The sequence below is a fragment of the Onychostoma macrolepis genome, chromosome 08 (genome assembly GCF_012432095.1).
Source record: "Onychostoma macrolepis isolate SWU-2019 chromosome 08, ASM1243209v1, whole genome shotgun sequence".
NCBI classification, from domain to species: Eukaryota; Metazoa; Chordata; class Actinopteri; order Cypriniformes; family Cyprinidae; genus Onychostoma; species Onychostoma macrolepis.
The window spans coordinates 2,473,016-2,498,251 of NC_081162.1; the positions used below are offsets into that span (position 1 = coordinate 2,473,016).

Genomic DNA, 25,236 nt, shown 5'->3' on the forward strand with positions numbered 1-25,236 from the left:
ATCACAAGCGGTCAGCCGAGACACGTTGCTGTTTCTACCTGTTGTTAACATGCGCCTCCAGTGACCACTCACTCATTCGCTTTAGAGAGCGTGCATGAATGCAACAGACAAAACATTTACAATACACTGTGCATTAAAAACGAGACACAGAGTGCTGAATTCCCATCAAGCCAGTTGCAAAGAAAACAGTCTGCACACTTATTAGGACTATTATGGTAATCTTGACAGTGCATAAAGACGGCCAGAACCATATGCTTCTCATGATGTTTTGTTAGCTTCAAATATGCATTCTTCCCCCGATCTGGGCAGAATATTATACAAAAAAAAAATATTCTGACTCTTTCCTCTACTAGTCAGTCAAGTCAAGTACATGAAAAGACTGTGACAGACTAAATTCAAAAGATGATTTTCAGTTATCTACCTGCAAAGCTACCTTAAAAACTGTGTGCAAATGTACCATGAACAAAAGCTGAAGGTGGTCATACCAAATATCGATGTGATTTAGTAAATAGAAGTTAATAGTAATTACATTATTTTTGAAATCATCTTAACATAATTTTAATTTTTTTTTCACAGCCTAAATATTTCACAGTACTGCAGCTTTGCAAATAGATTTTTATAAAGGCTGCCTAAGTTCTTATGGATTGTCAGTCTCAGTTTTCTTCTGTCCTCACATGAGTCTCATATTATGTATTTGTATTGAAGAAATAAAATACCAGTAATAAAAGTCTTCTAAGAAAGTTACTGACCAAAATGATTCAAGACCCTGACAGCTATGCACACACTTTTTTTCTGTCCACCATTAACATCACTCACAGAGCTCACCTTCATCTCATAAAACTTCCCATTGCTCTATTATTACAACAAGAGGGCCAGCAGGCAGATCTCTGCCTGTAAGGAGAGTTTTCTCAAAGTGGGAGTAGAGAAAAATTGCAGACCTAGACAGAGCTGCCCCAGACGGTAACCTGTATTTTATCCCTAATGCATCACTCGGGAGATATCCACACTTCCTGCAGCATGCTTCTTTATGAGGCCCTGCTGTTAAAACTATTCATTCTCTCTGCTGCATAGCAGTAGATGAAGGTCTGAGCTGGTGGAGTCTGCTACTCTGAGGCCAGAGGCAAAGACATAAGAAGCTTTAATGACCTACCCAATCCTCTATCTTTGCTCATGAAACTACAGAATATTTTTAAGGCAGTCATAAATGTCAAGACAGTCAAAAGTAAATAGGTGTGTTCGACTGCGGTGCTGCACGGACTGATTGGCATCTGATTTGAAGCAGTGCATGCTGTTAAATATCTGGTCTGACTTGAGACAGCGGCGACATCACAGTGACATATGCCCATCAAAGTAATGCGAAAACAATTTGAGAGCTGCTCATTCTGCACAACTTCTCCAGAGTGGCCACACGATCTCTAATGATGACATGTATGTTTCACAATTGGCCAGATTCACATTTCATTCATGTTTAGTGTTTATTCTGACACCTTCAGTTTCGCCAATGTAAATTCAATGTAATATTGTCATGCTTTTTAAAATAAAATTTGCAAATATAGACCCCACTTTGTTATTTAAATAGTACTAATTATGTTGAACTTTATTCGTGTACGTACAGGCGCTGCATTAAGCAATACAAAAAGTATTGAATGAAAAGTATTTCTGTTTCTAACATCTGAAATGTCTGTGTATTCAACAAATATTGCATCTAATCCACCTCATCTGTAATAAAGTATGCAAACACACCACAAGCATCACAATGGTAAACAAAAAATTAGACCAACATAATGGCTTCGTTTTCAACTCTTACCTCAACTGCAAGCGGCAAATCACGGCAATCAGTTAAATCCAGCTGCAGCCAAATTCAAACACACCTGATGACATCAGGACCTTGGCAATTGGCTGATCAAGACCTTGCACAGTCCCAAACCCTTCACTAGCAGCATTTTGCTAACTCAATTAACTTGATCCCTTGGTTTTACTATAAGTTCATCCATCTACACTAGTATGACCCCAATAATGATGATTTACACTAATTTAACACACGTTTGTACAGAAAAATATTACAAACACTCTTTAACAAATATATGAGCTTCATATTTCTGCTTTTACATATTTTTGCTTTTTATACTCCAGAATGCTGAATGTCCCATAAACATCCATAATAATAATAATAATAATATAATATTACAAGATAATTTTCTGTGGTAACTAACAACATGCCACGATGCTGTTAACTGGTATTAAAAAAAAAAAAAAAAATTGTTTGGTTCTGGACTGAGGAATAGTGGACACATTGTACTAGGGCACTGTGTTCAAAAAAAATGGGAAAGGAAACGTCTTTATTTCATAATTGAGAACTGTTTGTTCTGACTTTTGCACACATGCAAATGAAACGAGAAAGAGGATGGTATGGGTGGGAAACGAGTGGGACTGTAATGAAAACGGCACTGTAATCTGATCTATTTGAATCCTAATTTTAAATGACATTGTGTAAACAGGCAGTGTATGGACTTGCAAAAACATTTCCAAAGAGAAAGTCACAAAGAAAAGGATGAAATGTGTACAAAGCTTTGTGAAAGGCCAAACAATCTGAGCCAACATGTGAGAGCACGCTACCCAGGTGTTCTGGCTCTGTCTTTGGAAAGGGAAATTTGTCTATGAAGATGTGCTCTGTTTGCTCTGGAGAATGCCTGTGTTAGATGGGCAAAATCTTCTGTGCATCTGTAATTAATTGTGTTGATGTGAACTCACATTAGCGTGATTAGAGCCCACTGTGTCTAGTCATGCATGCTCAAAAAAGTATACAGGTGCATCTGATTACCTGAATCCTGGCTGGACTTGGACTCTGAGAGGCTGACGGCTGAAGCATCACGAGACTGGTCAATCATACCGATGTTCACCTTGTGTTTATAGGGATCCAGAGCTCCAAGTAGACCCAACACACGTATGGCCTAACCAAGGGAACAGAACCACAAAGTCCGTTTAAAAATGCAAAAGGTTTCATATTCAAGAGCAGTGGTTCCCAACTAATAAGCTGATGAGTTGAATTACTGAAGATGTGTTTGATTAAGCAGACAGTGTTGGGATACTCCTGGAACATGGCTGGGAACCACTATTCAAGGGTATAAATTGCAGGCAGCATATGGAGGTAGGAAGGCAACATGAGCATTAGATGCACACCCTGAGCATGTTGCCTTCCTACCTTTGTATGCTGCCTACAAAGACAGTTTTTTTCAGATTTCAGACACAGCCTTGGTGTCTCACAAAATGTTTGAAACAAATTCCATGTTCCATGGATTCAATGTTCTATTTAACATAGATAACAAGTAGTTTTAAGCTCATGAAATGCACGTACACTCTTGTACAAACACTAAAAATTATCACACAACAGTGTCATCTTTTGGCAAGACCTGTTCGCCTTATAACCAATTTATGGTAAAAAAAAAAAAATGTAAAGATTAACTATAATTACCAAAAACGTAATTGTTAGCTGTGTCTCATATTTTGCATACACCCACATTACTGCTTAGTTTCCCCCCATTAAAAAAAGTATAAAAAATAAATAAATATTAAAAGTTTTTCTTCTTTTTTTTTTTTACACTTTACATTTTTATAAAAATTGTGCAGACTGCATTCACTTAGCAGTCTCAGCTCAATAAATAAAACAAAAAAAATCTCTGTAAATTATGGAAAAGCATCAGTTTAACAGTTTAACAACTGCAAACCAACATTTGGTCCCAAACTAGCAGGCCCCTACTGAATGAGCTTAATGTAAGTTTCATATGTAAACCCTGTTATTCATGTCCATTTGTTTTTGTTTTGTTTTATTGCCCACGTTTTCTTCCTTTTTTAAGGTAATTTAATGATCATTGGACATGAGGTGGAACTGTCTGAAGCACTTCCTTTCAAATAACTGTTGCAACCACATTCGTGGAAACTGGCGTTCAATGACAGGAGCAGAAATCAGTACCTCTCTCCTAATCCCCTGGTTCTGTTCTGTCTTCAGGAAGTTGAGTAGCACCTCCAGTAAAGACGGATACTTCCTGTATGGCTCCACCACATACCCAGTACTGGCTACTTGTTGACCCAGAGTCCAAAGTGCCACCTAGTGGGAGAGAAGTTGATCAGTGTGTTATTGTGTACATTAACATTTGTTCATTTAGCAGGTGCTTTTATACAAAGTGACTTATAAATGAGGAATACAACAAGCAATATATATATATATATAAAAGGATTCAATAATACAGTGTTAGTAACAAGAGTTGCAATCATAGTCCAGAATAGTAGAAAAGAGGGAAACAAGAATAGTTTTTATTTTTTCCATATGTATTTATTTCTTTTTGTAGGGTGCAGCTAAGTTCTCATAGAAGAGAAACCTTTACGTTTAATATTGCCAGGTTTTTGATTTTTAACACTCCTAAATGTTGCATCATTAAATTAGCTTCACTATTTATTTATTACTTTTATTAGATAGTGTTTTTAATGAGGAAAAATTACTGAGTGCACCAGTGCACTGTACTTTAAAGCTGTTTTATTGAGAAAACGACTTTTAAGATTGATTCAGAAAGTCAAATAAAGGCCCAGACACAGTTCAGAGCAGGTAAAGCATTTAGTTACATGAGCTTCTGTGAACCTCGGGTAACCTAAAACTAACCTAAATCATCCAAACTCTATAACACCCCTGATTGCTAAAGCAGAACCTGACAACGTCATACCAAGAAAGAAAGCCTTGTGTAAAGTTGTGTAAACGTTAAGGACATTTGACTGCACCTCATAACAGTACTGTAAAACCTTTCAGATTAAAAGCATGCACTCTAGAGTGCCTCCAAATATTACTGAAATACACAAGTACGTCTCAGTGTTTCCACTGTCGTTACGGAGGAAAGTGGAAAGGAAAGTGCTTTTCATTACCCATATTGATTTGCAAAAGACAAAAAAACAAATTGCTTCACAGTGGGAGGAAAATAGATATCTTGTGACTACAGCTGCTGGTCATATAATTAGAATATCATCAAAAAGTTGATTTATTTCACTAATTCCATTCAAAAAGTGAAACTTGTATATTATATTCATTCATTACACACAGACTGATATATTTCAGATGTTTATTTCTTTTCATTTTGATGATTAGAGCTTACAGCTCATGAAAGTCAAAAATCAGTATCTCAAAATATTAGAATATTACTTAAGACCAATACAAAGAAAGGATTTTTAGAAATCTTGGCCAACTGAAAAGTATGAAAATGAAAAGTATGAGCATGTACAGCACTCAATACTTAGTTGGGGCTCCTTTTGCCTGAATTACTGCAGCAATGCGGCGTGGCATGTAGTCTGTGGCACTGCTCAGGTGTTATGAGAGCCCAGGTTGCTCTGATAGTGGCCTTCAGCTCATTTGCATTGTTGGGTCTGGTGTCTCTCATCTTCCTCTTGACAATACCCCATAGATTCTCTCTGGAAAATGAAATCAGCATCTCCATAAAGCTTGTCAACAGAAGGAAGCATGAAGTGCTCTAAAATTTCCTGGTAGATGGCTGCGTTGACTGTGGACTTCAGAAAACACAGTGGACCAACACCAGCAGATGACATGGCAGCCCAAATCATCACTGACTGTGGAAACTTCACACTGGACTTCAAGCAACATGGATTCTGTGCCTCTCCACTCTTCCTTCAGACTCTGGGACCTTGATTTCCAAATGAAATGTAAAATTTACTTTCATCTGAAAAGAGGACTTTGGACCACTGAGCAACAGTCCAGTTCTTTTTCTCCACAGCCCAGTTAAGATGCTTCTGACGTTGTCTCTGGTTCAGAAGTGGCTAGGTATCCCTTTTCCTGAAGACGTCTGAGCGTGGTGACTCTTGATGCACTGACTCCAGCTTCAGTTCTCTCCTTGTGAAGCTCTCCCAAGTGTTTGAATCGGCTTTGCTTGACTGTATTCTCAAGCTTGCGGTCATCCCTGTTGCTTGTGCACCTTTTCCTACCCAATTTCTTCCTTACAGTCAACTTTGCATTTAATATGCTTTGATACAGCACTCTGTAAACAGCCACACCTTTCAGTAATGACCTTCTGTGACTTACCCTCTTTGTGGAGGGTGTCAATGTTCGTCTTCTGGATCATTGCCAAGTCAGCAGTCTTCCCCATTATTGTAGTTTCAAAGAACAAGAGATACCCAGAATTTATACTGTAGGGATGGTCATTAATTCAAACTCAAATGTAAATATTCTAATATTTTGAGATACTGATTTTTGACTTTCATGAGCTGTAAGCTCTAATCATCAAAATGAAAAGAAATAAACATTTTAAATATATCAGTCTGTGTGTAATGAATGAATATAATATACAAGTTTCACTTTTTGAATGGAATTAGTGAAATCAATCAACTTTTTGATGATATTCTAATTATATGACCAGCACCTGTATAAGAACCTTGACATGTAAGAGGCAACAAGTCAAAATGTACACACAAAACATTCAAATGTAATTTACTGAAACAGGATTGAAAGACTTTGGTTTAATCTCACTAAGTTTAAATAATATTGCCAAATCTCGGATCACATTACCAAATAAAAAAATTTAAAAAAAATAAATAAATAATGATGGACCAAAAGTTTAACATGGGAATGAGCAAACCTGTCTCTTAGCTAATGAAGACGAGTCCTGCAGCATGTCCATAATAATGGGGAACAGCTCATCCATCCATTTCCTCATCTCCAGCCCACTCACCTGGCACAAATTAAAGAAACACAATTAACAGCATTGCAACTGAACAAATTAAATGACCTTTCAGGGTTGACTTGACTTTGAGTGTAATGTAATTTTAAGTGTAAATAAAATAAAAGTCAAGTATCTGGAAAAAACTGTTGGTAAAAAAAACAATCTGGAAGCAACAGCGCTTGTCCTTAAGACTGCTCTATTCTTATTAGCGCTCATTCAAGTGGCTCTAATCCATTCTTTAATACCAAACATTGTAGTCACATATAACTATATGTTTTGTTTCTGAAAAAATCAATTCCCACTAAATTCCTCTTTTCCAATCTTTGCTACACCTTCTTACCAGTGTCCACAAATATTTTATCTCTGTGCTTGCATTCCCAACTCTCTCCTGCACAGAGCTACTCTAATGCTTCTCCTGAAGGTTTCCTAAATAGTGTGCAGCAGGAAAGCAGATCTGGTCATCTGAAAGGTGCTGTAGATGATTTCAAAAGATCAAGCTAGGAAATGATCCGTTACCTGGGCAAGTTCTCCAATAGTAGCTAAAACACTGATAACGACTCCAGGGTTTGGATCGGGATCTTTCAGCTTCAAGATGAGGGCCTGTGTGAAGAACAGAATTGGAAAAATACATCATGAAAAAGGTTTCTTTAACAACACATTATTATGTGAATGCATCAGTAATTGATCTTTTGCTAAGCCCTGCTTTGCAAAACATTACTGACCAATCCTACATAATACATATTTATATATCATATTATTGGACATATTTGTCTCTTTTCTAATGAAAGCCCGTGTGTTTAGTTAAACTATCTAAAAATATGTGAAAATAATGTCTACAGGGCACTTCAAGATCCAAGTTCATGCTGTGGATTAAACCATGAAAGATTAAACCTTCATTCTGAAACGAACATGTTAAACATCAGCCGGAACACTTTTGGATTCTCAACCGTACAAATTATTAGGGCTATTATCCAAGTACAAGCAAATAAACTTCCTGTTACTGAAGTTTACAACACATTTAACAACATCAACCCCAGTGTTTCCCCTGCCATTATATTAGGGTGTCCAGTAGAATAGATATTCATAGATGTTCAGAGATATTGTTCAGTAGAATGCACATACTACTACTATTAGTACTACTACTAAAATTATTAAAACTTTAATTTTTAAGGAATAATCACAACATTTCTTCCATGTTTTATTGTTAATAGTGGCTAAATCCCTTTTGTTTGCCAAAAAATAAAGTTAGTTTAATTGTCAACAATTAAAAGATAAATGAAATTAATGTATTATGCTTTCATTTGATAACCAGAAAAATTTAAATACACAACACAAAATTTCATAAGGCTATTTTAAGAATAAATTTGAATAAATTAAGTTATTTTTTTTATATTCAAATTATTAAACATAATATAACAGAGAATTTGGACAATAAAACATATAATAAGAAAAAATAAAACATTTCATAGGGCCCTAAGCATATAGTTTTTTTTTTGTGAAACTGTATGTTTCATGATTTTAATTGATTACACATGCTTTTTGATTAATACAATTTAATTTAATTATTGAAAAGGAGACCAGAAAAATTTAAACAGAAAAAAACAGAATTCAGAAAAATTTAAACAGAAGAAATGGAATTTGGGAAAAAATAAAACGGATCTCATAGGGCCCTACACAGGTGAGCACACTCCCACCAGTGAACAGAGAGTGCACGTCGGAAAATGTGTCGCATCAAATGTGTGTCAAACTTGGAAACCATTACTTCATTACCATCAGTGATGGGAATAACGGCGTTATAAATAACACCCCCTGAACCACCAAAACACATGAAGAGAACAGAGGAAGTGAGTGTACCTTGAGAATTGGCTCCATGTATGGGCGGATAAGTCGGGGGGCATTAGACACCAGGTGACCCAGCATGCGGGCGCTCTGTTCTTTGTTTCGGCCCACACCACTATGTTCCAACTCAGTAAGGATCTGGACAGAGTTTTATTACATTGGACAGTACCACAAGTTTGACATTAGTCAGTTTTCTAACTACAGACACATTCATAACAGATGTGTGACATAATATTTGATCAAAAAAATTATCAGTGTACAATAAAAACAAATAAAAGTGAACTCTTCTATTGAGAGGGCAGTAGCACAATGTAAAGGTTTCCATGCAATATGCATCTGCAAAAAAATAAAAAGTGAAGTTGCTGATGGGATACAGAGTCAGGCCAGGCTGACTAGAGCTGCAGTAAAACAAAAGAGCATATATTTCAGCAGAAAAATATTTACTGTCTGCCACCTGTTGGTAGTTGAGAAAAACAGCTACAGCTTCTCTTAACAATTTTGCAGTGTACAGCTTATGTACACTGTGCACAGTATGAAGTCTATATATTCATAAAAAGCACAATGGGTGAAATTCTGTATCCCATAATGTATTACTTTACCTTTTTTATTACCTATTTTAACTCCCTAAGCCATCTACTACTTCTGTGTGGATTAAATAAGTATCTTACTATGGTCCTATTATGTCTAAAGAAATAACAGGATAGGTTTTAAAAATGCTATCTATCTATCTATCCATTCATTCATACTATTAACTACAACTTGGGGTTGGATTAAGGTATCTAAAATATGGTCATGCAGAAAAATAATTATGATCAGTGGTTTAGTCTCACATGTGAGATGTTAGTCTGAAGCCCTGATATTTCAAATAGATGAGCATGAGTAGTGGGATGCTATTTCAAATATAGCCAAGTGCTGTAAAACATGCAAATACCTGAATGAGCATCTTGCGCAGAAAGGGCATAACAAATGCAGGGTTCATACTGCTGAGACGACCGATAGTGCAGATGGCCAGTTCACGGATCTCAAACACTTCATCATTAAGCGCCACAAACAGAGCTTGGAGGTTCTCTGCTTGTGCCAGGTGGGCATCAAAGCGCTCGTCCAGGGAGGCCAGAACACAGTATCGAATATCAGGGTCTAGAAGTCACAGGAAGTTACATATGCATAAATTAGTACACCCAAAACTTAAAATATAATGTTCAGTAAAGTCTGGTTGGTCAGTTACCAACAAAGCGTGTCAATATTAATCAGGAAAGTAAGAGTTTCTTATCAAACTGATAAAATGTGTTGCAAAAATGAATAGGAATAATTTCTTGACAATTAAAGCATTACACAGTAATTTGAACAGTTCTCAGACTTAAATCAATAGTTCACCTCAAAAAGAAAAATTCTGTAATACTTTACTCACCTCTCATTTACACACCTGTGTAAGATTCTTTCTTATGATGAACACAAAGGAAGATATTTTGAAGAATGCTGGTAATCAAACAGTTGTTGTCCCCCACGACTCCCATAGTATTTTTTTTTTCTCCCTACTATGGAAGTCGATGGGGGCCAACAACTGTTTGATTACCAGCATTCTTCAAAATATCTTCCTTTGTGTTCATCATAAGAAAAAAAACAAAAAAAAAACATATACAGTTTTGGAACAACATGAGGGTGAGTAAATGATGACAGATTTCTTTTTTTTTTTTTTTTGCGCTAAAACAATGAACACTTTTGGAAATAACTGTTGGGTGACTTATTGCTTTGCACACAATGAAAAAAGTGTTTTAAGTGTGAACATAATAGCAAAAGTAAATAAAATATAAAAAAGAATGAACAAGCTCCCTGAAATAATCAGGCTTTTATTTTGTGTTGAGTGATGTTTTCTTAGAGAAGAGCAAGAAAATGGCATGCAAGTGTCTAAGAGCTGGCAAAAGATATGAGAACTTCATCTAATACAGTAAGACGCATCAAAAATGACTCAAGGTCATTCATATAGATGTGGCAATTTGTAGTGATTCGTGAACTTGTACAATCAATTGAATGTAGGCGTGGGTGATACTGAATGGTTTTTAAGTTACTGAGCAGTAAAACTAGTTATATTATGTATTATTATTACAACTATTATTATTATTATATATTACACATATTTGGCCTTTTTTTTTGGCAACTGCGTGTTATGGTTGTAATGCTTTTTTTTTGGTATTTAGTTTTATCTTTGAATTATAAAGCACCTTGGACAATGAACATTGTAATTATATGGTGCTATATAAATAAAAATGACCATGACCATAACCATATTAGACAACAACTAATTTAAGTAAAAAGGTTCTCAATGTTTGTTGAATTTATTGAAGGGTATAAAGATATTTGCAACCCCTCATTTAATTTAATTCAACTTACGGACCAATTTTATGAGCATAAACTTAGAGAAATGTGTATATACATAATCTAAAAGCTACCATGCATTTAAGCAGCTGTCTCTCTCACCTGGGTCAGTGATGCCAACCACCAGTAACTTGCTGAGAACGTCGGCCACCACCTGCACAGCGGTTTGACTGACCACATGTCCGTGGCCGCTGATCAGGTGGATGGAGGGGGTGAGCAGACGTGAGCAAGTGCGCGCTGCCTCCATGCGGATCTCCTTGTGCTCACTGTTCAGGAAGTGGTCAGCACAGTGGCGCACAAACTGGGTCAATGAGTGACCTAAAAATGAACCAAACAGTAATGAAAAAACTAACATTTTCTGAAGAAAATATTCTGTAAGTAATGCTAGCCTAAACAAAACTCATTGCAGAGCATAGCTGTGCACTTGCTATAAGGTGTTCCGGGTAGGGCTGGGTTATGCATCGAATAGCAATATTATTGCAATAATTTAGGGAATATCATGATAATGTTAAGTTAAGCATAAAAAAAACAGAAAGCCAATTTCTCTCCCCGTTTTCATCTCGAGTATAACAGCTGTCAAAAACTTCTGTGTATAGCTCCCGTGTAAGCGCTCTATGATGAGGATCAAAGGCAAAGGCTTTAATTTACTATTTGCTTTTGCAGCATTGAGCACAACAGCTGATCATTAACATGTATGTTACTGAGGTTATTGTGTTTGGGCCTACAGGTGTGCCAGGTGCTTTTGATGGCGACCTGGGAGATTTGGTTCCCCATTTAAAACCTTCTGTGAAAAACCTGGGTGTTATTTTTGATTCTGCCCTCAAATTTGATAGACAGATAAATGCTGTATTTCAATCTAGTTTTTTCCAATTAAGATTACTGTGTAAAGCTAAGAGTTTCTTAACATTTGCCAGTTTGAGAGAGAGATTCATGCATTCATTTCATCTAGACTTGACTATTGTAATTCTCTTTTTATTGGAATGGGTCAATCCAATATTAGACATCTTCAGATGGTTCAAAATGCAGCCGCCAGACTTTTGATTGGCACTCGGAAATTTGATCATATTTCCCCAATATTACAGTCTTTGCACTGGCTGCTGATTTGTTACAGAATTGATTTCAAAATTCTCTGATGGATTAGCTCCAAAATATCTCCGTTCTTTTGAATCAAAACAACTCTTTTGAGATTATTAAGGTCAATTGAACAAAGATTGCTAATGGATCTAAACTTAAGTCGAGGAGTGACCAAGCTTTTTCAATTGCTGGTCCAAATTGCGGAATAGTCTCCCTTTACCTATAAAACTAATTTCCAGAGTCTGAATTTAAATTCAAGTTAAAGACTTACCTTTTCTCTCAGGCTTACAACTGACTTTGATTTTTAAAGTCGAATTTTCTGGGGGTTTTATGTAAACTCCCTTTATCATTGCTTTGCAGTCTTTTTATTCTTTCTGTCTTTTTTTTTTATATATGTATCCTTTGTCTTTTTGTACAGCACAATGGTTAACTACTGTTGTTTTTATTTGTGCAATATAAATAAAATCTGATTTGATGTTAAGCACTCATTCATCGCAAGCTCATAGTTTCAATATAGCTAAAAACAAATTGTAAACGTGTACCTTCAAATTCAAAGCTGCCAAGAGTACGCAGTGCCAAGGTGATGCTTCCCACGTCACTAGCCTCAGGGATATTGGTCAGGCTGGGTGATGCCAGCTGGTACGCCAGGCCCTTGGGCATACCTGGGTGACGCAGAGGCTTGTGCATGAGCACAAGCGAAAGCATTTTTAGCAGCCCATCCTGAATGTCCTTCTTCAGCTGTGGGATCTGCCTGCTCAGGTCGTATAGTACTGCGGTCAGAGCAGGACTGGGAAGAACAGAGAAAGACAATTAGAAGATTACACGGGAAATCATGTCTGAATCTTCTGGCACAATCGACTGCATTTGTTTTTCTTGTAAAAAATATTTTGTTCTAAAAGCTTAAAAAATACCTCATGTCTATTAATTGTCTTACTCATATCTGTAACATTGCCTTACTGAGTAGTGAATGATGTTTCTATCTATGAAAAATACAGCCTGTAAAGGTGATGCTCAAGAATAAAGCACTAGCCTCAAGCTTGGACTGTACCTGAGACCAACAGCTAACATGGGCTCGAGAAGTTCTTTGACATCCTGTTGAATGCTAGGCCCCATAGCTCTGGAGAGCATACTGATACAAGTGAACACAGTAGCATCCACCTGCATGGTCTTCTGCCTCCTAAAAGATTACAAAACATGAGACAAGGGCAAAAAGAGAGAAGAAAATCAAATACATAACATTCTTAAAATTTCATTAGTAGTGAAACAGAAGCAACACTTGGATAGTTTTAAAATCTGATTGGATGAGCCACATTTAAAATCCTAACACGTATAAGCTAAATTTTATATTACTCTTTGACTTGTGATATTAATTATGTGACTTGGCACTCACAAAAAGCAGACAGGCAAACAAATTGTCATATTTCTAAGAGTTGACAAAATAATCTTTCTTTGCCAGGAAATACAAAATGAGAACTTCCACCACCCTCTAAATTATAAATACAGCTTAAAGCCTACTAGAGCAATAATGAGATCAAATAAATAGGAAATAATAAATCAGTGTCGGAATCTCTTGATCATGTATCAACAGTTGTATTTAATCATTATGAAAGTGGTTTCATTACTTCTGTCAATAATATAAGCCATCAAGTGAAAATACATCAACACAAAAATGTTAAGTTTGACAACAAACTTTTTATGGGAACCTTAATTGTAGCAATTTAAAAAAATATAATAATATTAATAATAATTCACTGAACATCGTTCATACTGTTGCAGAAGTTTTTAAATAAATTGCTTAAAGCTGTATGGGTCACCTGCTTAACCATGGTAAAAATAAAACACTTCCCTCTTGTGGCTTACAGCTTACATTTTTGCAGGCCTCCAGTGTTTGTATTTGAGCTGTGCGCTAACAAAGTTTAGATTTGAATGGTTGCAGGTTCTTACTTGTGTGCAAAGTCTTTAGGTGGCAGTGCAGCTTTGATGATCTCCAGGATCTTGCTGAGGTAGGGCTGAATTTCGGCCCTCACAGCAACCACCAGCAACCCCAACGCTTGAAATGCTGCTGTTCTCTCCTTCTCTTTTTTCAGGCAGCCCAGCAGGTGCCCCATAGTGTCCTGTAAATACTGATCTGAGGGCAAAATAATTTTGTTTAATATATAGCCAATCAATACAGCAAAAAGTGAAGCCAAAGAAAAAAGGCTTATATGCATAGCCGGCCCACAATGTATTTGAAAAGTTAAGCAATAATTAAAAATATCTGAATGTCACTGAACTGGAAACATATATAATAATTGAAATAGTCAAAAATCAGCTTTGGAAGTAAGGCTGGGATATAATCACAAGTGTACCAGTGAAAGTGTGAGGCTGGAAGGCAGCAAGTCGGGGCAGTAGGTTTAGGATAGTCATCTGAATGAGCGGATTCTTACTGGTCCTGTATTTCAGCACCCAACGGCACACCTGATGCAACAGCAAAGAAATAAGTTAGAATGAAAGTGTTTTTTGACCTTGCATGCATGTCAACCTGTTGTTGAGGACTCCCAAAACCAAAATATGAACCTTTCATAACCCATAATAGGGGCATTTTAATGGACATAAAATGTATGCTAAACTGACTGACTAAAAAGAAAGAAAGGAGAAAAAAAAAAAAAACATACAATTTCTTCCAAAACTTCACTACTGGGACCACTTATTATGAGACCAGCTGCAGACCGTTATTTTCTCTTCAGTAGTAAATTCAATCACTGATCACCTGGTCAAAACGCTCCTCCATCAGTTCTCTGCAGTACCGACTTTCCACCAGTGTGCTTTTGGAGGGAACAGGTGCAGCTCCGAAACTTAGGAAGCCCTGTGGTGTGCTGTATCCCAGCAGCCCCAGCAGAGCATTGGACTGCTGCGGCTGCACTGACTGAAAGCTGGTGAAGGGCGTGATGTGGCGAGGTTTAGTGCTGAAACCCATCAACTCCTTACAATACTTATCATGAACCAACTGCTGCTGTGTAATCTCCTCCATTTCCTCTCTCATACGCTGCAGGAGTGAAAGAAACAATAACAAATTAATCAAACAATGAATAAAAGCATTGAAGCAATGAGTGATGTCATATTTGATCAAAAGATCAAACAAAATGAAAGAAACAAAAATAAACAAAGCAAACAAACAATTGAAAAGACAAACAAAAGAATAAATAAATAAACAGTCTAAGAAATAAAACATCAAACAAATGAATGATAAATAACAAGCAAAAATAACAATTAACAGAAGAACAAAACCAGTGCTGGGCTGTAGCAACACACAGACGTAAACAAAGGTGTATGTTTGTAGAGTAATTTACAATGATAGATTTAATCATAGAAATTTGATGAGAGAAGAGAACTTTATTGCATTAGACACTGGATCTGGATCTGTAATTATTTAACGTAATACTAAATGTGGCTCAATTTTCCCTCATATGACAAGTGATCATGGGCATCATTGCATTTATAAAACAAGTACTAATACAACAGCAATAAATATTATGTATACAGCTGTCAAAACATCCTTTTTTTTTGGTTCTGGAAAGATACCGTATGGATTGCATTTCTACCATAACTTCGCTTTAATTTCTCTCATTTCAAATAAATTAAAAATAGCATCAATGTGTGACAAGACTTAATGATGTTACAAGAGAATATTCTGAGAGCCAATATTAAGCGAATTCCAAAATCTGAAACATAACAAGAAAGATTTTCAGACTAACATTTTCTTTATTTACCAAAAACGATAAAGAACAGAGTTTGTTGTGCCTGGTTTTAGGGCTGCACAATTTTTTTTGTGTATCAATATGACTAATTCTGATTATTGTTATAACTAAATAAAATCATATTATTATCAATATATTTTACAGAAGACTGCAGCATGGCCATTTAACATGTAGGAGGCCTACAACTATAAATGTTTAGAGGTCTAAGGATTATATATAAAGTAAATTATGATTAAAAATTCTTTGAATTTTTGAATTTAAAAAAAAAATCTTAATTTTTTGTCAGGACATCTTATGTATTCACTAAGAGAGAGAAAAAAAAACTTAAAGAGAAGTATTATTATTCCTATTTTTTCCCAAAATAAGGTGTTGTGAGCATTAGTGAGCGCACACATGTAATCTAATGTTTCATTCATTCTGGTAGCCGGAGGGCACCCTCACACAGTAAATCCATAATTGTAAAATCCATAACTAAAAGAAGCCATAAATCATATGACGTTCCAGGAAATCCTTCATATGGGAAAAGGCATACGCAATCACCTAGCTGAATAAAACGCAGATACGTTTTAACTGATGAAAGATTTTGACATACCTGTATGATTGCGACTAAATGGTTTATCTCTGTTCTTCAAGCCACCTCTGGTAATTGTATATGAATAAACTATATATATATATAATGCAATGACAATAAACAGCCTTTATTACTGTATAGAATACTATATAAAATAATCCCTCATTCTGTGATGTGAAACCACGTCAGATCACAAAAGAATGTTTCAAACACTTGACTTATGTCATGAAATGAGCAAAAACATGACATTAAATGTTCTCTTTGTTAGACAACAGGTTTGTAAACAGGCTCAAACCCATGCAAAACCCATGCACACGTTCTACTGAGGTAAATTTGACCACACAGACTGCTTTCTTCATATGGTCGACACATATGCCGCACTGCACACAGCCCTGGTGTGTCATCCGTAGTTATGCAGTCAGACGTGTGTGCAGCATGAAGTTGCGTGCAGATTGGTGTAGGACATTAAAGTAGCTACCGCGAGAGCGATGTGAAAGCATGCAGAACGGTCTGCTCTCCATAGCTCTTGCGGTACCTTGAATGTCAAACACCGATCTGTCTGCGCAGTGCCGCTTCCAGTTGAACACATCTACACACCTCCCCTTAAGGCGGGGCCCTAGGTGACCGCCTGTACCGTCTGTTGGACGGGGGCCGGCACTGATCAAAACAATGAAAGAATGAACAAAGAAAGAACAAGCAAAACCTCACAAACCATGTGTCCTGCTGCCTGTAGCATGAGCAATATCTTACCTCTCCCTCCATACTGCTTATTCGCACCAGTTCATTGAGAATCAGTAGAGCTCCATGGACACGGTCATCCTTATTCATGCCTTTCTCTTTAGCCAGCGTCTCATCAAAACCCTTCTCGGCTTCCTCAAATGTTTGCTGTTTATGACAACAAAACACATGGAATGTGTGAGCACCCATACCCATATAACACACACATGCACATATTTAAAGGTGTTTAAATTCTGACCTTGTACCACTGTGGTTTCTGCATTTCTTTGGTCTCTCTCTGGGTGGTGAGGATAAGACAGGCTCTGAGTGCAGATACTGCACCCTCACGGATCGCCTGTTTGGAGTCCCACACAGCATAGAAAATGTTATCAAAAAACGGCTGCACCTGCTGGAAGAAGAATGTGGGTGCGCTAACAGCGAGCTCTCGCAAAACCAGCACCTGAAACAAAAACACAGTGGAAAGTGGGTTCAGTTCACATTAGACATCAAAAAAAAAAAAGAGCGAAGAGACAACACACACTGAAGTACTGTTAAGGAAGCTAATAGCCACCAGTAACAAATGTGTAAGAGAGTCTAATATAAGGTTCACAGCAGGTAAAATAAGTATTGAACACGTCATCATTTTTCTCAGTAAATATATTTCTAAAGGTGCTGTTGACATGACATTTTCACTAGATGTTGGTAACAACCCAAGTAATCCATACATACAAAGAAAACAAAGCAAATAAGTTCAGAAATTAAGTTAAAATGGAATGACACAGGGAAAAAGTATTGAACTACTGAAACTTATTTAATACTTTGTCCAAAAGCTTTTGTTGGTAATGACAGCTTCAAGACGCCTCCTGTATGGAGAAACTAGTCGCATGCATTGCTCAGGGGTGATTTTGGCCCATTCTTCCACACAGTCTTCAAATCTTGAAGGTTCTGTGGCCTCTTCTGTGAACTCCGATCTTTAGTTCTTATTTTCTATTGGATTCAAGTCAGGTGATTGGCTGGCCATTCTAGCAGCTTTATTTTCTTTTTCTGAAACCAATCAAGAGTTTCCTTGGCTGTGTTTGTGATCATTTTCTTGCTGAAATGTCCACCCTTGTTTCATCTTCATCATCCTGGTACTGGAGCTGTTGGGACTGAACCAGCAATATTAATTTCCACTGACCAGGGGCAGGATTGCTTTCTAATTACTGATGGATTTCAGCTGGTGTCTTGGCTTTCCATGCCTTTTTGCACCTCCCTTTGTTCATGTGTTCAATACTTTTTCCCTGTCATTCTATTTTATTATGCATAACTTAATTTCTGAACTTATTTGTTTTGTTTTCTTTGTATGTATTGATTACTTGTTACCGACATCTGGGGCCTGTACCATGAAGCCGGATTAGCTGGCTAGCCAGGTAAGTTTCAGTTTAGTTTGAACCAATCCTGGGTTTTAGGTACCATGAAAGTGGCTTGGCTTTTAGCTGCATTCATTGCCATAGTAACTTACACTCCACAGCTAACCTGCTCCGGGACAGGTTATGTTCTGGGTTAGAGATATCAAACTGAAATTGGACCAATTAGATGTGAGCAAAGTGACACATGTCTGACACAAAAAAGTCACTCCCCCAGTTTATCTTGCTCCAAATTAAAGGTCACTAGTACACAAGTACAAAACCAGTAAAATTGTCTGGTTTTAATATATGACTTATATAATTATATTATTTATATTATTATTAATCCATTACACACAAACAATTTTAGTTTAACAGTTATTATAAATCATTTATTTTAAATGAATGTTAATAAATACAGATCGTATGTAATATAAATAAGTTGTAGAATCAATAGATAATGCTTTAAAAATGACTACATGTGACCTTACATGTTCCAGTCTTTATCGCTGTATATTTCCAACTATATAAACTAATTTAACAAGTTTCACTTGTGACTGCACTGATAAAGCAAGAGAATTTCTTTTATTTGTCCTCTTTCATGAACAAGTACTTTTTTCATTGTAAACGTATTTAAATTAATCATATTCCTCAGTCTCTTAACCTTTAGCAAAACCTTTAACCTTTAGCCAAGGCTCGTGATTGGCTGTTTGCCAGTGATGTCACACATTCATGCGCACGTGCTCCACAAACTCAGGATCAAAGCCTGAGTTGACAAAGAAAGTTGATGATCAGCATCATGGTACCAACAAAGCCGGATTGGAGTGGTTTGGTTTTGTCAACTTGAAACTAATCCTGTAGCACCTTTAGAAATATATTTACTGAGAAAAATGGTGATGTGTTCAATACTTATTTTACCCGCTGTATATCACAACATATAAGTGGCACAACATATAAAGGGATAGCTGAACCAAAAATGAAAATTCTGTCATGATTTACTCATCCTTAAGTTGTTCCAAGCCTGTATGATTTTCTTTCTTCTGTTACATAATAGAAGACATTTTGAAGAATGTTGGTAACCAGTCGATGGTAGCCATTGACTTCCACAGTAGGGAAAAAATACTATGGAATTCGATGGCCACCAGCCACTGTTTGGTTACCAACATTCTTGGCCGAAGGAAAAATTTTATTTTTACTTGGAACTTAAAACAGTTTGCTTGCAATTCACCATGACAATATAATATGCAGTTAAGTATTTCTACGCACCGCTGCATGCCGTCTGCCCTCATTCCTGTCTGCTCCCAGCCATTCTAGAGCTCTCTTCACCTCAAACTCCACATACTCTGCAGTGAAGGTGTCTCCAGCCATGGACAGGTGACCCATGGCCTTAGAGGCCATCTCCATGACCACTGAGTCGCTGGAGGGAAGCAGGTTGCGCAGGTAGTTGGCAAAACGGCTGATACGGGTGGCATTTCCCCCTTCCACACCAATCAAGCTCACTGGAGAAACAGCCATAACACAATAACTTAAAAAATGCTTCAAACAAAGCAATGCAACATGACAAGTCACTTTCAATGGTAAATCATAGGTAGATCTGGCAAAATAGGCCACATGAGTTCCACTACTTCATTCAAAATAACAATATAAAGTAGACAGCATTTGTCATTGGGTTCATACTCACCTATGGCAAGGATACCGCCTTTTTTCTCATTCACATCTGAGCTGGAAACCAACTCGAATATGTGGTGGTTCAGCTCATCATAGAAAGTGGTGGCTTCATCTTGGCTCAGCTTTAGTCAGAAGCAAAAACAATGCACACTAAACATGACTCTTCCCAATAGTTTATATTTATGTGTACTTTGATGTAATGCTGTCAAGTGATTACAAAAATTCAGCTAAACAATCTAAATGATATGCTCAATTAATCAATTACAAATTATCACGTGTTATTTACTAAGAGGAAAAAAAAGCTCAGAAAAAAGATCATTGAAGCCATCTGTGTCAATACACTGGATCTGTGCATTAGCTCTTTAAGTGACAGTAGCCTAATATGCCTGCTGTTATTATTATTAATATTCAAACTAACGAAATGAAAATAACTCACTGTTCTTGACTAAATAAATTTTGTAGCTTTAATGTACAATTAATCAATATTTAATATATCATGAAGTCGAAGCAGTTTTATTTTACATTTGATAATAATTACATTATTAATTATTTTCTATTTCTTTCCTGAATATTACTGTTGGATCTACTGTTTGTTTAATTTGTATCTTTGTGTGTTCATTTGAGCTATTGTTTATTTGTTTATTACTGACTTTTTGTCTTTATAAGGTTTGAACTTTATATAGTTAGGCTGTTGTCATGTTTTGTTGTGGAACTGAAAATGGAATTATGAAATTTCACTGGTATCTAAAATGTTGATGTTTTAAGCTCTACATCAGAATACAAGGTTACAGGGATCAAAACAAACAAAACAACTATTTTTCTTTTTCTTTCTTTGTTTGCAGTGGGGCAAGTAAAAATGTGAACCGCAGGCTAGCAGAAAAATACTCCTACATTACTAAATCATCCTACTGAAATACTACTACTTTTCTAGGTTTGATGAACTTCAGGCAGTATTCCTGTAAGCAGCACTTGCAGTACATCCACAGAGGTGTCTGGTGATGCAGTTATGCTTCCATTGTTCTAGAGTATTTACTGTAAACATGTTTCCTTTCTTGTTTAAACACACTGCAGGACAAATAACTTCATTGCCTGTCACAAGTGTGGTAACAAGACATTACATTTAGGTAAAAATAAATATAAAGAAATTACTTTGTCGAAGTTATGCTTTTGACTCTCCTGATGAAGATTAATGTAAATGTAATGTACATTAGCATTAATGTATTTACATAACTTTGATTAAATACTTGGATCAAAGATCAAAGTAGTACAGTTTACCTCTCTTAGTTCTGTGGTAACATAATGCTGGAGGTCTTTGGCAGCTTTGGCACGCGTGTCTTCATTTCGACTCTTAAGGCCACTCACAAACTGCTGCAGGACTGTGGCAGTGCCAGACATGCTGGTGGCTGGGACGCAGCTGCCTGTAGATCTGCCTGCAATTCAAACACCCTGCCATATGAGAAACAACAGTGTTAAGGGAAAGCAAAAATTTTTATATTTTAATGTCCATATCTTAATAAACATCTTTTCCTAAGCAGTGCTGTTTGAGGCGACACTTTAGAACTTTTTTAAATTAAGTATCCCTTTATGAAAAATACATATGCACATTTCATCATGCAAAGCCATAATGCCATTAAAAGTAAACAGACCATCAAAAAATAGTGAAGTGTTCTGTATTGCATTACTTAATGGTGATAATGCCATTTTACAAACTGTAAAGGTGCTGAAGCCAGAATATACACAGTACTCTCATCAAGCATCTAAAGACCCACCTCCATCTATCTGAATAACACTGTTCCCCCAAATCCTTAAATAAGTGTCAATTCATGAAACTACACACTGCCATTGTTGGACAGAGTCAATAAACTGCTCACACTGTAACAAAGATCATTCATGCTAATGGCTACAGTAAAAGTTATTAGCTCAGATCTTCACTACTACACCGCGCCATTCGCATTAAAGAGAAATACACAAATGAAGTAGCTTACAATTATTAGTGATCCAGACTTCCAAGTTAAGTGTTTGATCTAGGATTTAACCAACAATCTTACATCTCACAGCTCAGATATTTTAACCCCAGTTGTATACCACGCAATTTTATCATTATTATAAAATGCTCAACAGTTCCTACCTCTGATGAACATAAGATAAAAGCATGTCGATCAGAGTTATTCATCAGAATAAAGGAAGAACACAATAACAGCACGTATTGTCGATATGAATCGATAAGATAGGTTAGTTAGCCAAAGGTGCTACATACAACTAACGTTATCGCCGGGTTATTTTAGCAAGTGACTGTGAACTGCTTACGTCATATCAAACGGAACATTTAAATGGATTACATGTATTTTGAAAAGCAGTAATTAAAAATTCAATATTTACTTGAGTAAAGGGTTTTCCACTAGATGTAATGCACTCCGTAAAACTGCAAACACAGAGGGCGGGCACAACATATGAGTGACGTCTCCTCCGCCAATAGACAATCACTTGACTGCAGAGTTTAACCAATCATTCGCTCAGACGGAAGCGTTTCAAGCCGGAAAGAAACATGGGGTGAATTCCAATTCACATACGAGCACTACGTACTAAAATTGCGTATAACACCGGTAATGGCATAGAAATACGATAGGATAGTTACCCAGTACGCTTAGTGCTTGAATCATAAAATTTGAAGAAGAGGGGCTTACCGGCCAGAATGTTGAATTGGTTAGTTCCGATGTGTTTAAATAATACATATCCTGTAATAAATATCCTAGAGAGGTCTATTATTATTGCCATCATTCAGGTGTAAAATTACTGTCCAGACGGCACATGGACAGCATAGTGACATGGTACTTGTGACTTTTTTTTATTTTTATTTTTATTAAGCAATTAGCAATGTACAAACAACGTGGCAATATCAGTACATTTTTACACTAGGATATACAGAACATGTGCATGAAGAAATACAAATATATATATATGTATATATACAGGTGCTGGTCATATAATTAGAATATCATCAAAAAGTTGATTTATTTCACTAATTCCATTCAAAAAGTGAAACTTGTATATTATATTCATTCATTACACACAGACTGATATATTTCAAATGTTTATTTATTTTAATTTTGATGATTATAACTGACAATTAAGGAAAATCCCAAATTCAGTATCTCAGAAAATTAGAATATTGTGAAAAGGTTCAATATTAAAGACACCTGGTGCCACACTCTAATCAGCTAATTAACTCAAAACACCTGCAAAGGCCTTTAAATGGTCTCTCAGTCTAGTTCTGTAGGCTACACAATCATGGGGAAGACTGCTGACTTGACAGTTGTCCAAAAGATGACCACTGACACGTTGCACAAGGAGGGCAAGACACAAAAGGTCATTGCAAAAGAGGCTGGCTGTTCACAGAGTTCTGTGTCCAAGCACATTAATAGAGAGGCGAAGGGAAAGTGTGGTAGAAAAAAAGATGTGGTAGAAACAAGTGTACAAGCAATAGGGATAACCGCACCCTGGAGAGGATTGTGAAACAAAACCCATTCAAAAATGTGGGGGAGATTCACAAAGAGTGGACTGCAGCTGGAGTCAGTGCTTCAAGAACCACTACGCACAGACGTATGCAAGACATGGGTTTCAGCTGTCGCATTCCTTGTGTCAAGCCACTCTTGAACAACAGACAGCATCAGAAGCGTCTCGCCTGGGCTAAAGACAAAAAGGACTGGACTGCTGCTGAGTGGTCCAAAGTTATGTTCTCTGATGAAAGTAAATTTTGCATTTCCTTTGGAAATCAGGGTCCCAGAGTCTGGAGGAAGAGAGGAGAGGCACACAATCCACGTTGCTTGAGGTCCAGTGTAAAGTTTCCACAGTCAGTGATGGTTTGGGGTGCCATGTCATCTGCTGGTGTTGGTCCACTGTGTTTTCTGAGGTCCAAGGTCAACGCAGCCGTATACCAGGAAGTTTTAGAGCACTTCATGCTTCCTGCTGCTGACCAACTTTATGGAGATGCAGATTTCATTTTCCAACAGGACTTGGCACCTGCACACAGTGCCAAAGCAACCAGTATCTGGTTTAAGGACCATGGTATCCCTGTTCTTAATTGGCCAGCAAACTCGCCTGTCAATGGGGTATTGTGAAGAGGAAGATGCGATATGCTAGACCCAACAATGCAGATGAGCTGAAGGCCACTATCAGAGCAACCTGGGCTCTCATAACACCTGAGCAGTGCCACAGACTGATCGACTCCATGCCACGCCGCATTGCTGCAGTAATTCAGGCAAAAGGAGCCCCAACTAAGTATTGAGTGCTGTACATGCTCATACTTTTCATGTTCATACTTTTCAGTTGGCCAAGATTTCTAAAAATCCTTTTCTTTGTATTGGTCTTAAGTAATATTCTAATTTTCTGAGATACTGAATTTGGGATTTTCCTTAGTTGTCAGTTATAATCATCAAAATTAAAAGAAATAAACATTTGAAATATATCAATCTGTGTGTAATGAATGAATATAATATACAAGTTTCACTTTTTGAATGGAATTAGTGAAATAAATCAACTTTTTGATGATATTCTAATTATATGACCAGCACTTGTGTGTATATATATAAAAGGTAAACATAAAAAGAGGCTATGGTTTTTCCTGTAAATTATATTCTTCTATAAAGGACAAAAGATTTAAAGCATTTTTCTTTTTCATCACTTTGGGCTTTTGTAAAAGTAATAAACTCATTATAAAATGCACAAAATGTTGGTTTCACTTTCAAGTACTTAGATTTATGTATATACAATTTTCCTAGCAGAAGTACATTATTAACAAGGAAGTCATCTTTGTTATTGTTCATTAATGTCCTTCACAGGTACTTGTTACTTTTCTCACGGATCAGCCATTTCTGATTAATTCAGTAGGAGTTTTAAAAATAATTTCATGAAGATTGCAGGGGCAATATTTCCATTTGTGTATGAGCCACTTCCTACTACAAAATTCAGAAAGAAAAAAAAAAAGAAAAATTGCTTGCAATTCACCATGACAATATAATATGCAGTTAAGTATTTCTACGCACCGCTGCATGCCGTCTGCCCTCATTCCTGTCTGCTCCCAGCCATTCTAGAGCTCTCTTCACCTCAAACTCCACATACTCTGCAGTGAAGGTGTCTCCAGCCATGGACAGGTGAGTTTG

General features: G+C 36.7%; 1 protein-coding gene across 3 annotated transcripts in view; it reads right to left on the bottom strand.

The window, feature by feature from the left end:
- The window catches only part of mtor (mechanistic target of rapamycin kinase), a 141,827-nt gene extending 119,237 nt beyond the window's left edge, over window positions 1-22,590 (bottom strand). The window contains exons 1-18 of one of the 3 annotated variants that reach the window (XM_058783740.1): window positions 22,457-22,590; window positions 21,353-21,523; window positions 20,091-20,199; window positions 19,676-19,908; window positions 17,284-17,484; window positions 17,058-17,192; window positions 14,749-15,024; window positions 14,348-14,456; window positions 13,944-14,127; window positions 13,048-13,176; window positions 12,542-12,786; window positions 11,028-11,243; window positions 9,484-9,689; window positions 8,568-8,690; window positions 7,230-7,313; window positions 6,630-6,722; window positions 3,971-4,105; window positions 2,822-2,951 (exon numbers count right to left, since the gene is read on the bottom strand). In XM_058783740.1, coding sequence (XP_058639723.1) covers window positions 2,822-2,951; window positions 3,971-4,105; window positions 6,630-6,722; window positions 7,230-7,313; window positions 8,568-8,690; window positions 9,484-9,689; window positions 11,028-11,243; window positions 12,542-12,786; window positions 13,048-13,176; window positions 13,944-14,127; window positions 14,348-14,456; window positions 14,749-15,024; window positions 17,058-17,192; window positions 17,284-17,484; window positions 19,676-19,908; window positions 20,091-20,199; window positions 21,353-21,472 — 2,728 coding nt within the window. In that variant the 5' untranslated portion in view covers window positions 21,473-21,523; window positions 22,457-22,590. Of the gene's footprint in view, window positions 1-2,821; window positions 2,952-3,970; window positions 4,106-6,629; window positions 6,723-7,229; window positions 7,314-8,567; window positions 8,691-9,483; window positions 9,690-11,027; window positions 11,244-12,541; window positions 12,787-13,047; window positions 13,177-13,943; window positions 14,128-14,347; window positions 14,457-14,748; window positions 15,025-17,057; window positions 17,193-17,283; window positions 17,485-19,675; window positions 19,909-20,090; window positions 20,200-21,352; window positions 21,524-22,205; window positions 22,225-22,456 lie in introns of those variants that run through there. The other 2 variants (XM_058783743.1, XM_058783741.1) reach the window with 2 other exon arrangements.
- Window positions 22,591-25,236: the final 2,646 nt, after the last annotated feature.